Source organism: Danio rerio, chromosome 18, assembly GCF_049306965.1.
Source record: "Danio rerio strain Tuebingen ecotype United States chromosome 18, GRCz12tu, whole genome shotgun sequence".
Classification (NCBI taxonomy): domain Eukaryota; kingdom Metazoa; phylum Chordata; class Actinopteri; order Cypriniformes; family Danionidae; genus Danio; species Danio rerio.
The window spans coordinates 24,844,474-24,857,074 of record NC_133193.1 but is presented as its reverse complement, the minus strand read 5'-3'; the positions used below and the strand labels follow the sequence as shown (position 1 = coordinate 24,857,074).

The window sequence follows — 12,601 nt, the reverse complement described above, 5'->3', positions numbered from 1 at the left end:
AAGCTAAAGAGGAGAAACTAACAGAGGCTTCAGTTTGCTGGCTAATTGGGCCCTGGTGGCTGACATCGCAGACTCATGAGCAAAACAAACATCATTTCAATATCTCCACAACTGGACCCTTTAAACCATGATCACAGAGCAAAGTGGTTCCAATGCAAGACCACATCTAATTAATCTGAGTCAGGAGCTTTAAATGAAGTTAAATTCTCTCTCTTTTTTTCATCAATGGTGTGTTCAATTAAGATGTGCGTGTTAGATCTGGAGGACAGTTCATATGGCTGTAATTAGCAGGCCTTGTTAATGAAAGAGGAGGCAAAGCATGCCTGCGGATTGACTGCGCTATCAGTGGCAGCGGGCAGTGACCTCTCTAAAACCTCAGTCTCCAATTATAATTGATATGTAGGCTGATTTCAATAACATAAGAATTTTTTTTGGTGTAAAAAAAAGAGAAATTGTTTCACAGTAAGGAAAGGCAAAAGTAACAATTATTTCACAAGAGGCGAGACAGGAAGTGAGAACAAACCCTGGAGTAACTGTTGATTGTGAATACATGTTGTGTATGATTGTGTTTATTATATAAAAAAGGGAGAGAAAAAAAGTTCTGAATGAATGGTGAAAATATAAAGGGATATCAGAGCTCATTTTCAGCTAAGTTAAAGTAAATGGCACTAGTTAGCTGTTTCCTTTCCCAAGCACACGTTTTAGATGCCTTTTATCAAGCTTAAGTTGATAAACTGATTCTTTAGTTTTTAGTTAAGTTTAAAACTTTATTAATCCCCTTTGGGGCAATTTGTTTCGACGTGGTGGTGCTTTATATAGTATAACAAGACTGACACACTTAACACAATAAACATCAACACTTAACAGCAAGTTCAAAAAACAAATAATAGTCCATAGATTAACTACATTTATTACATAACCTAATTGCTCCAGGCACAAAAGTAAATTTATAACTATTTTAGACTTGTCACGTTACTGAATTAAAAGAAAAACTGTCAATTTACTGCACACATTTAAGGCACTGTTGATGGCTTTCTTAAAACAGCTCTAATTTGCCTTTTTGTTCACGTGTTTAACAGAAATGACTGTGATTGGCCGAGAAGGTCATCGGTTCACAAGTTTAAATGAAACTTACTGAATGATATTGAAGTGATGTTTACAACATTTCTGCATTTTGAAATCTCTGCAACAACTGGAGGTTTATAGTCCACAGCATGTCACTGCAATGTTTACAGTACTGGTTCAATACTTCCGGGTTTCTTCCCACCGCAGCCTCGCTTTGGTTCTTTAAAATGGCGGCTGTGTAAAAAAAGTGTACAGTTAATATTTTATACACTCAATGGAGGCTTTATTAGGTACACCTGTCCAACTGCTCGTTAACGCAAATTTCTAATCAGCCAATCACATAGCAGCAACTCAATGCATTTAGGCATATAGACATGGTCAAGACAATCTGCTGCAGTTTACAACTGAGGTATGCTGAAGAGCATCTCTGAACACACAACACATCCAACCTGGGGGCAAATGGGCTACAGTAGCAGAAGACCACACCGGGTGCCACTCCTGTCAGCTAAGAACAGGAAACTGAGGCTACAATTTGTACAGGCTCACCAAAATTGGACAATAGCAGATTGAAAAAAACGTTGTCGAGTCTGATGAGTCTTGATTTCTACTGTGGCATTCGGATGGTAGAGTCAGAATTTGACATCAACAATATGAAAGCATGGACCCATCCTGCCTTGTATTAATGGGTCAGGCTGCTGCTGGTGGTGTAATGGTGTAGGGGATATTTTCTTGGCACACTTTGGACTCATTAGTACCAATTGAATACTGGAATAAAACTGGAATTAAATAGTTTTAAAGTCAATTAAGTTTCATTTCATTCATTTAAAGTTCATTGCTTATAGAGTTGTTTAAATACTGGTAAAGGTTTCTAAACCTCTCATAGCAATTCTAATAATGTTAAAAATTTGCATCATGAATGTGCAGCTGACAAATCTGCTGCAACTGTGTGATGCTATCATGTCAATATGGAGGAATGTTTCCAGTGCCTTGTTGAATCTATGCCACAAAGGATTAGGTCAGTTCTGAAGGTTAAAGGGGGTCCAACCCGGTACTAGTAAGGTGTACCTAATAAAGTGGCCGGTGAGTGTATCTGTATATTACATACCTATTTTATTACGTAATAAGTTATTTTCTAATTCTGACCAATCACATATCATTAGTTACATTCTTTGGGGTATCTGTTTTGTAATATTTGTGATATTGTGACAAATCGATGCATGTTTTTGACAGCAGAAAAATCAAACGTATCAAAAAAATAAATCAACCAGTGGCTGTTATTGGTACAGCACCTAAACTAAATCTCACAGAAACCTTACATTTTGAACATATCCTGTTTAGACATACAGTATGGCATTGATTTGGGGRAAAAAAAAAAAAAAAAATATATATATATATATATATATATATATATATATATATATATATATATATTACTGTGACTAATATAAAAATAAAACAAGGTACCGTTACACCTCTAGTGAAACCAAAGCTGCATTTGTATTGCTGTGCTGTTTCTGCCAGTTTTAACATATACTGTAGACCCATTACATATGCAATCTACCTGTGCAGTGCAACATGACCCAGACAGAATTATAAAAGAAAAAGCAATCCACCTGATTGTCTTTTTGTGCAATGATTTCACCCTGTCGCTTTGGTGCCGTGGCAGATTCCAGAACAGCAAATATACATATTCATCCGACTCCTATAGAATGTGTCAAATAGAGGTGTCCTAATTGTGTCCTTGATGAAAGGCTATTAATATTGAACACTTCTGCAGTCACCCATGTGTCTGCACTTTTTTTTTTAACCGTGAGACAAAAAGCAGATCTCTGCTTATCTCTAATGATACCTGAATCCCATGAGGTGAGAAGAGAAACTGCGAGTGGCTCCAGTAGATTCATCAAGCCAAATATTGCGTTCTTTCCTCAGGAGGCTGAGAGTCACATTGCATTATATCACTGTTAATTAAAATGAAATATGCGGTTAAATTATTCTGTGTATTGTTGCCTGACGGGGTGTGCGCACGCTAAACGGCGACCATTGAGGCGACAACAGATAGCTAACAAAGGTGTCTTTCTCTCTTTCTTTCCGTCCCCATATCTCCCTTTCTATCATTTCACCAATTTCCACTTCCATGCCTCTCTGTTCTCAAGGTCCTGCCTCAAGGGTGCACAACGCAATTCAGTCTGGGCGAAGGGAAAAAAAAAAGCCAGAGATTTCCCATGTTTATTAAACTACATTTTCCTTGATTATGGTTATAATGTTTCACCAAGAGGGCTGTCCTTTTCTATTAACTTTGTTTAACGTTTCCTCGCTATGACGATAAAAAGGAAAGAAAAGGATGGAGGAAGTAAACACAACCAGCGGCGAGCGTTTTGCTTGGTCGCAGAAGGGGTGACTTTGTTTCAGAGGCAGTCGCTGGCCCTTCCTCATCATCCTTTCATCCGAGCCTGGCCTTTCTGCTCCTGGAGCCGAGGCTGTCAGGGCCGCACCTGTAACGGAGAGACCTCTGGCCTTGCTGCCCTCAGACTCTCAGTGGCGCTCCTGAGACTGGCCACCCCAGCTGTTAGCTACATTCTAATGCACTCCGAATAATATTAAAGCCAAATCAGTTGAATTTATTAATCCGGACAGGCCCCTAAGAGAGATGCTTTTAAAGGCCAGCGACTTAATTTAAGCTCTTAGAGGCTACCCCTGTGCACTTGATGTATTGCGAGGAATTACGACTCGGTGTCAGTGAGCGTAATGCACCCACCGTATAAATAACATGCAAAACTACAAGCGGCACACACCCTCAGGCTCAATTGCAGTCTTAACTTTATGATAAAATTAATATTTGTACCCGCTACTGACCGTAATAGTCTTTGCTAGTCTTTGTTCATCTGCATACGGTGCTGTTTTCCTTCAGGAGGAGGATTGGGAATCTCTTCTGCAGGCTGAGCTTGTAGGTTGAGATCCTCGGTTGGGGAGAAGAGTGAAAACAATCAACCTTGTCATTTGGATCTCATTAGTGTCTGATTCCAGGAAAGCCCCCTTACGTTATTGGTGTCAGAACTGAGCCGTGACCTTGGCGATCTCAATACAGCGACGTTGAGCCCCTCAGAAACCCGCCGAGTCTCTCGTGTGTTTTTTATTTTGACTTGCTACTAAGGAAAGCAAATCAGATGTAAAATAATGTGACATCTTTAGGTTAACAAGGAGATTGTGTTTATCGCTGCCTCAGCAGGAATACGTGTTGAGACGAGGGAGGGTCATTTTAGGAATGTAGACACAATTGAGGAAACGGGAAATGAGACTTGGTTGGCAGTGCTTTTAAAAAGAGCATTCCGCACCTGCAAAATAGTATTGCAGTACACTTGGTATTTTAGTTTGACGCCCGCTTCGGGGCTGCATATCAGGAGAAAAAAAAAATGAAACAGGTTGTAGGGGTCCTTGCACACAGTCTGCCCATGGTGCTGCCTGAAGGACTACCATGGAAACAAGGAGTGCGACAGGCTCTGGGGGACCTGCCACAGCTGCGGGCTCTTCCTTTCTGACAGCCTGATGAAGACATCAGCTTCATAGCGAGCAAAACAACAACTATTGAAGGAGAAAAAGAGAGAGAGAGAATGATGCAAGCAGTGTTAACTGCTGTGTGGATGAGATGTTCATTAGTGAGTTTGGGGAACATACGAGAAATGTATTTAGGGACCATATTGCCAGTTTAGTAATCTTTGGAGAGTTGAGGTTTCAATCCCTGGAGACCCAGGCAAACTGATAACATGATTTTGTTTATTAGACAACACAGAAGGAGAGGGGGAAATGATTCTTTTATCTACTGTCTCCATTGTCCTCGATCACTTGCTATTTTACTGTACAAGTGCTGAAATTGTTATACAAGAAAAAATAAACGTAGGGAAAAACATTAGGGAATGATGCAGTTCTTTCATACTATCTATATATAAATAGTATGTATTTTTAAATAAATTATATTGGTTTCTCCATACATTTCATACAATCCCACCATTTGTGTACATGTGTATGGATACTCTTTTAATTAACAAACAGCAATTATTCTTGTTTGTTTATTTTTTCTTCAGTGAACCTAAAGTTTATTAGGACAAATAATTCTTGAAGTCTGCAAATTTGAAGATGCTACCAACATTATTAATTGTGACACTTTCCAAGTGAAATGGAATTAGAAAAGTGATAATCTGTTTTTTTTTTTTTTTTGTCCTGGATTCGGAGCATTTGAGTTTGAGTATACCGATACTGAAACCCAATCCGATACTTCTATATTACAAAAAAAATAATAAAAATTTAAATAAAGATAAAGATGAGTGACGAAACAGATCCAGGATGTTACTTGATTTTTATTTAATTCGTGTTCGGTTGGGTTGCGTGGGTAAACTACCTGTATTGTGTCGAATGTTTGTTTTTAAGGTGCCTTATCAGGTTTGTTGTGTTAAATGTAGCCTTTTCCTTTCCACTTCTTGCAATCTCAAGTTTACACATCTCACTGTTTGCAAGGGCAATGTTGTCATCAACTTTATAATTACTCCTGACATACTTGTGCTTTCCGCTTCAAGCTGCTTCCGTGTTCTACTTTTCAAGCACTTAACCAATAGCGTCTCTGCAACAAAGTGATATCATGCCACTCGTGTTGCTGTTTCTGTGTGAAGTCAAGAAATATATATATTCTAGTCCTGATCGGGAGGTATCATCCGATTCTGATCGAGTCTGAAACCACGTGATCAAGCCTGATTTCCGATCACGTGATTAGATCTGGGCATTCCTAAATGGATTATTATATATTTTAACTTTGCTTATTAAAAATAAAGGTTAACTGAATTTATTAATCACGCCACATGTCATGCAATAACATGACTTTTCCCCCCACTGAAACACCTAAAAAAAAATCACAGTTGATATAACAGCTCAGTATTAGAGAATTTTGTGCATTATTTATCATTTATTCATGTCCACAATTGGACAAAAAAAGTGCTAAGATTTTCATCTAGGCAGTTTACCCAAAAACACTTGTCAACACAAGCTCTGCAGCGGTCCTCTTTTTACGAGAGATTCCAATCGGCAGCCTCTTACTTCATCCATGTTTTGGAGCTGGTCTTGAATTTTTGAAGACCACTGCTCTCCTCCAGCACAAACACTTCACATCCACTTAAAGGCTCGCTTTCAAGTTTTGGTGCTAACCCGACGACTGCAGCTTTCCTGCAAGCATTGTTTAATTGGTTTCACCTCACGCAGACATCTGATGGGGTCTCATTTACTGAGCTAAGGGACACTGGCCCTCCCCTCCTCACGGCCCCCCAGCGGTGTCGGTGCAGGAGTTTGTGTGTGGGATTTTTCTCGTCAGAGCGTCGCGGGTCACCTCCACTCCCCCTCGCTTTGAATCGGACCCCCGGTGGCAGCTCCTGGGAGAGTGCCGTGATGTCTCTATCAGACTGTCAAAAGAGATAGCCCGGGGCTCCAGCAGGTCCCTGAGAGCCAATCAAACTCTTCACGCTGCACCAGCCGATGCTCTTTCACCAGCACACCAAACTGCAGAGGAGGGAGAGACGGAGGGGGGCAGGCTAGGATGCGGAGAGGAGCTCCAATCAGTCTGAACAAACTCCCTGAGCTGGGGTCTAGGGCTCATCAGTATGGCTATGGCTATTTTTACAAAGCGTCCGCTCCGTTATTTACCTCGCTCGCTAAATTATTGAGGAAGAGCAGGCGAGCGAACGACATCTGAGGAAGTTTCTTCTTTCTCTTCGGTTTTACATTTCTTTGAAAGAAACTTTTCCCTGCTCGCACCGATACAGCTGTCGAAGGACAAAACTTAAGCACTGAAAAAAAAGTATATCAGCACTTTTAATGGGTGTAAATGAATACAGCGTTCGCTGTTAACTTTATACGTTAATGATCTGTTAATATTAATTTCAAATCAACTCTTTGAATGCTCACGTTCAAGACCCGCCACTTTGGAAATGTTGCTTTCTATAAAAAATGATTCTGATAGCGGAGAGGCTGGAATATGTCTGTAATATGAATAAATAAGTTGATGAGGCAGGAAATCTCCATTTGCTGTACTTGAAGCCCCATCACTGGTGCTAACACTACAGAGTGATGGGTCTAGTAGAGAGCCATTAGGAACTGGAGGTGATTTTAATGAAAATGGGAGACGCTAAGTGCGGGTATGGAGTGTGTATTCTCTCTCTCTCTCTCTCTCTCTCTCTCAATCTCCCTCCCTCTTTATGAGAGATGAGCTCTCTCATCTGGACCTTGTTATTGTCAGCGAACTACAAAAGCGGTGCATTAGCTGACTGCTCTGGACACACACAGACTTTGATGTTTTCCTCCAGCGGTGACCAGCATCCTCTTCTGAAGTGTGGGCCGGGTAATAATCCTGTGTATCTTTGGCAAATAATGCAGCTTTAAGGATGCGAGAGAAGAAAAACACATTTAAGAAGTCAAACTTTTAGTGATTTTAGCTTTATCCGCAGCTTAAATATACAAAACATGGAAGATGCATGAACCAAACAGACTGCATACATCACAGTGGGCTATATATGCATGTAAATGTTAAATGGCGTTTAAAAAGAGCTTAATATTTGTTTAATAAAATGGTACCCTCATTTAAATGTTCCCTGCTGTAGAAATACGCAATAGGAAGCATTTATGCGCTGTATGTTTTGTAGATATTTAGTTCTTCATTTGCTAAATGAACCAGACTGTGGTTTCTGAAAGGATGTATGAATGTGCGTGGCAGTGTGGTATTTCATTGCATTTCAGCATGATTACATGCAGAGGCTGGTGAAGCCTGACTTTACCTTCATATGTTGAGACACTGTGAGTTTGCGAGGGCCAAAGGGCCCGTCAAGAGAGGCTACGCTTACACACTTGTACACACACACACACACACACACACACACACACACACACACACAGTACCGATGAATGCATTTCAGTGGAAATGCGGATGGCTTGGCACAAGGGGACTACTCTTTAACTCGCACAGGGCATTATGACTTAAACAGACTGTCTCTCCAAACGCTGTCCGTTCCTTTCATCCGACATGTCCGTCAGGTTTCAGCGCCCGCGTTTCTTCTTCACCGGGCCCTGGTTGCCAAGCTCGGCTCTCAGCTCGCTGTACTGCACCTGTAAAAACAAACAGCTCTTTGGTCAGACGCAGGTAATCGGAGCTGAGGCCCGCTCACGGTAATGGCTCCCCTGAGGAGAGCCGGTGCAGGGGGAAAGCCAGGCGGGCGCGGCTGTAATGAATCATTTTTTAAACACAGGAGCAGAGGGGATTAATCACAAGGAGGAAAGATTTGAAAAGTCAAGGGTTCCGTACCGACACAGCGGTGACTACACCACCCCCACCTATATGGGAACTATACCGCTCGAGCAGACCCACTGTCTTAGGTCCATGCAAACCCAGGAGTTGCGAGTTGTGTCCTTCCTGAGAAAAGTTTGTTGGAGACTAATTATAGCAGCTTGTAGGCAGGAGTAAGTGCCTGCACGGCTCCGGCTGGGGCATTGCGGTTACAGATGATCACACACTTCCCCCGTTTCAGATGAACATGCTGTTTACTTTACTTAAAGCGGGGAGTGAACTCGTGTCAGAGGTGAAGGTCGGCATGATGAAAGTAGAGTTTCACTGAGGTATGAGAAACTGAATAAAGATTTTCCCTGGAGCTCACCGTGGATTCACATACTACTAATATACCACAACTAAACGTATTTAAACATAAATGGAGTTATTGTACTTCTTGCATGCATTCATTTGATTACTAATTATATGATTTAAAAAATTCACAGAAAAAAATGTCTAAAATGCTGGATTGATTCATCTAACTTTTTAAAATATATTATTCATTCATTTATTTTATTTTCGGCTTAGTCTCTTTATTAATCTGGGCCACAGCGGAATGAACCGCCAACTAATCCAGCATATGTTTTACGCAGCAGATGCCCTTCCAGCTGCGACCCATCTCTGGAAAACATCCACACAGTCTCATTCACAGTCATACACTACGGATAATTTAGCCTACCCAATTCACCTATACTGCATGTCTTTGTACTGTGGGGGAAACCAAAGCACCCAGAGGAAACCCACGCTAATACAGGGAGAACATGCAAACTCCACACCGAAACGCCAACTGACCCAGTCAAGACTCGAACCGGCGACCTTGTTGTGAGGCTACAGCACTACCTACTGCGTCAATGCGTCGCCTTACGGACAAATTAGCTTATCTTATTCATGTACTGCATGTCTTTGAGCTGTGAGGGAAACCGGAGAGGACATGCAAACGCCACACAGAAACGCCCACTGACCCAACCGAGGCTTGAAACAGCGACTGTCTTGTAATGAGGCAACAGCACTACCTACTGCACCACTGCGTCACCCTAATATAATTTTAAATACATATAATTTAATCTAGAACTTTTTTCAAATCATATATATTCATTGATAATTATTGGTTATATATAGTGTTGGGAAGGAACTAGGTACATGTAATAGCGTTACGTAATTTAATTACAAAATAAATGTAACAGTAATTCGTTACAGTTACTGAGAAAAAAAATGTGTAATAAAATTACAGTTACTTATGAAAATATAAAAGATTAAAAATGGGTTACATCTTAAAATTGTCTTAGAAAATCTAGGATATGTTGAGTAATATCAATCTGTTGCTTTGCCTGTTTTTGATATGCACAATGCCTTCAGCTAAGGCCATTTATTAAAGCGGTGCTATTCTAATGCTTTTGACTGGTTTTCTGGTTTCATAATTCTACCAATTATGTTAATCCTCTTTGCCGCTAAATGCATTAGGCTACTACAACCAGTCTGCAAGCTGCCACCATGGCGAGTGATAAAAATGCATTTCATTGCTGGAAAATTAAAAATGATTTCACCACGAAATTCGACAAAGGCACACATATAAAAGTTCAGTGAAAAATTTGTTTGACAGGTGTTACAATACTTTCCAAATCAAAGGGTTCAATGTCGAACCCGAGGAAGCTTTGCAGGTATGTAAACTAGCCTTTCTTTATTTTATAAAAGCAAATGGTTTTTGTCTTTATCGTGAGTGTACAGAAATAAAACCACACCCTTTCATTTCGAAGAATATAATATGACTTACAAAGTTATCGATTTGTAAAAATTCAGGGCACCAGACTCCTCTGGCCAAAGCAATTTGATCACATTAACAGTGTTGAGCAGTAGCATCGCTACAAGTAGTGATGCTACTAGCTTAACTGCAGTTCTCAGTAGCGTGGTGGTAGTGTCGCTACTTTATAAAACTTTATTATACTTATATATATATATATATATATATATATATATATATATATATATATATATATATATATATATATATATATATATATATACTTTATTTACTTTATATACTTAATTTTTCAGTAGCAAAGCTATTTTATTAGTCAAGTAGCGCAGTAGCATCCACACAAGCTACATTTCCTGATCGCGGATCAATAAGTGACGGCACCAACATTCACAGAGCTGTGAGGCCAGTGTCTAGCCGATGAAGGTAAATCCGTATGATGGCGAGAATGACGATTTCTTCTTCTTCTACCTGTTTTACGGTGGTCGACAACAAACGTTTTGGTGCATTACTGCCACCTCTCGCTCTGGTCGGTGACGTCACCAACCAGTTAGGCTAACAAGTGAAATTTGCTTGATGGAAAGATGACAGGGAGAGGAGGTCTATATATAGTTTACTGTAGTAAAGGCTGAAGTATACTATGGTTATTACTATTAGTTCATGATAGTTATTAATAATACTCCATTATGTAGTGTAATTTATTAATGAAGAGTTACAATATGCAAATTTTTGATTTTGTAACAACACTAAACATTGTTTATGTTATAAGGTCTGGTTTTGTTGTGGCTGTACTTTAATATTATATAAATATTATCTTAATTTAAGTGATGAAAGATTTTAAAATTTTACTAGTAAACAGGGTGCTACTGTAAGGTCACACCTGCTTGATATGAATGCTTAAAAATTGTTTAGTTGAAAATGTCAAATAGAAACTTAAAAGTAATCAAAAAGTAATCAGATGTAATGTGTTATTTTACTTTTATAAAGTAATTGAAAAGTAACACTACTTATTACACGTAGCCTCCCCAACACTAGTTATTTATAATAAATTGGTCAACCACTACTCAAAACCTGGGTCCCAATAAGCACCAAAACATTGCCTTTGATTTTTCTTTCACAGCTAAGAGCAACATCAGTCTCTGAAAATGGCTTTAAAGGCATCCTCTCTTGTCCAAGGCCACCGTTAAGTCCAAAAGCAGTACAGCATCGACAAATAATTAAATACGGCATGAAGCTGATGGGACTCGAAAGCATGGAAAATGCGTCCAAATGCTTTTTCTTGTTTGTTTCTCCTGGAAACAATAACCTGGAGGTGTATCTGTAAGGTAGGGACTGCACACTAATTACCAGGCCCTGATTATGAGAATGGGAGATGGAGCACAAGGGAACAAAGAGAAGCGGCAGCCTCAGAACATGAAACTGTCCTCAGAACTGACAGATGCTGCTTATTTTAGGACAGAGGGCCGCTGTATGAAGTCCAGTTTTGAGGGTTTGCGTTTGAAGAACTGCACAGGCACTAATTGCCAAGTCATTTTCGGAACCGTGAGACAGGAGTCAATTTGAGCTTTTGTAACTTGCTGCTTATTTGGTCAGTCCGTTTTTAGCATGAAGGTTTCGGACACGGTAAGCTTGACAGGGACAGCATGGATTTGCATACCTTTTTGGTCTTTACTGGTACGGTTAATGACCACTGTTCTGTTTTATTGGCATCTTGTTGTTTAAAAAGTGCTGCCTCTTATTTATTTAATTTTTTTTTTTGCAAAAGATCATTCTGTCTTCCCATTTAAATGAACAGCAGGCAGTTCATCCAACCACGAAAACATACTTCAAAAGGCTTAAAAACTCAGCAATGGTTTCCATCTTGTTTTGCCAACTTGCTGCTTCCACATGCCAAAACCAGTGTGTCATGCTGGCTTCATCCAACCACACAGACATATGTTAACGTAAAGTTGCAGAGGTTCATACCAGGAGGTTCGTCTGAGCCAATCACTCAAGCTCTCCAGTATCTGAGCAGGACAGGACGCTCTGACAACCATTAAAAGAGCCTTCATGATGGAGAGAAGTGTCCCGCGCAAAACACTTTCTGACAGCAGGGACCCGCTTTGTATGGCCTTTCAGAATCTCACTCAGGGTCCGAAATACGGAGCAATACTCTCAGCGCTTGGCTCCCCATCCACAGGCTTATGATGTAACCCCGAATGACATATCAGCCATGGATAATGTTTCATCACATATGGTGCCCAGCAGGATGGCGTTGGCTCAACACTTCATTAATCGAGTCCTCCAACCTGATGTGACGGGGGCCGCCACACTGCCAGTGTGCAGACACCGACCCCTTAGCCAATCCCTGAACCCTCGACAGCACCCTTCTTTTATCACAGGCCGACAAAACTGATAATCAGGGACAAGGCTGAAGCGTTACGGCCGAG

The 12,601-nt window shown here is 40.3% G+C and overlaps 1 protein-coding gene and 1 long non-coding RNA gene across 3 annotated transcripts in view; both read right to left on the bottom strand.

Annotated features, from left to right (window-relative positions):
* Positions 1-894: 894 nt before the first annotated feature.
* LOC141378829 (uncharacterized) lies at positions 895-5,527 on the bottom strand. Its single transcript, XR_012394314.1, has 3 exons — positions 3,919-5,527; positions 2,915-3,023; positions 895-1,299 (listed from the first exon to the last, which is right to left on the bottom strand). It is a non-coding gene; the product is annotated as an uncharacterized lncRNA (long non-coding RNA).
* A 1,993-nt stretch (positions 5,528-7,520) lies between these two features.
* Positions 7,521-12,601, bottom strand: part of mctp2a (multiple C2 domains, transmembrane 2a) — a 92,750-nt gene continuing 87,669 nt past the window's right edge. For both annotated transcript variants that reach the window (XM_073930329.1, XM_685778.11), the window contains one exon: positions 7,521-8,202. In XM_073930329.1, coding sequence (XP_073786430.1) covers positions 8,134-8,202 — 69 coding nt within the window. In that variant the 3' untranslated portion in view covers positions 7,521-8,133. The remainder of the gene's footprint in view (positions 8,203-12,601) is intronic.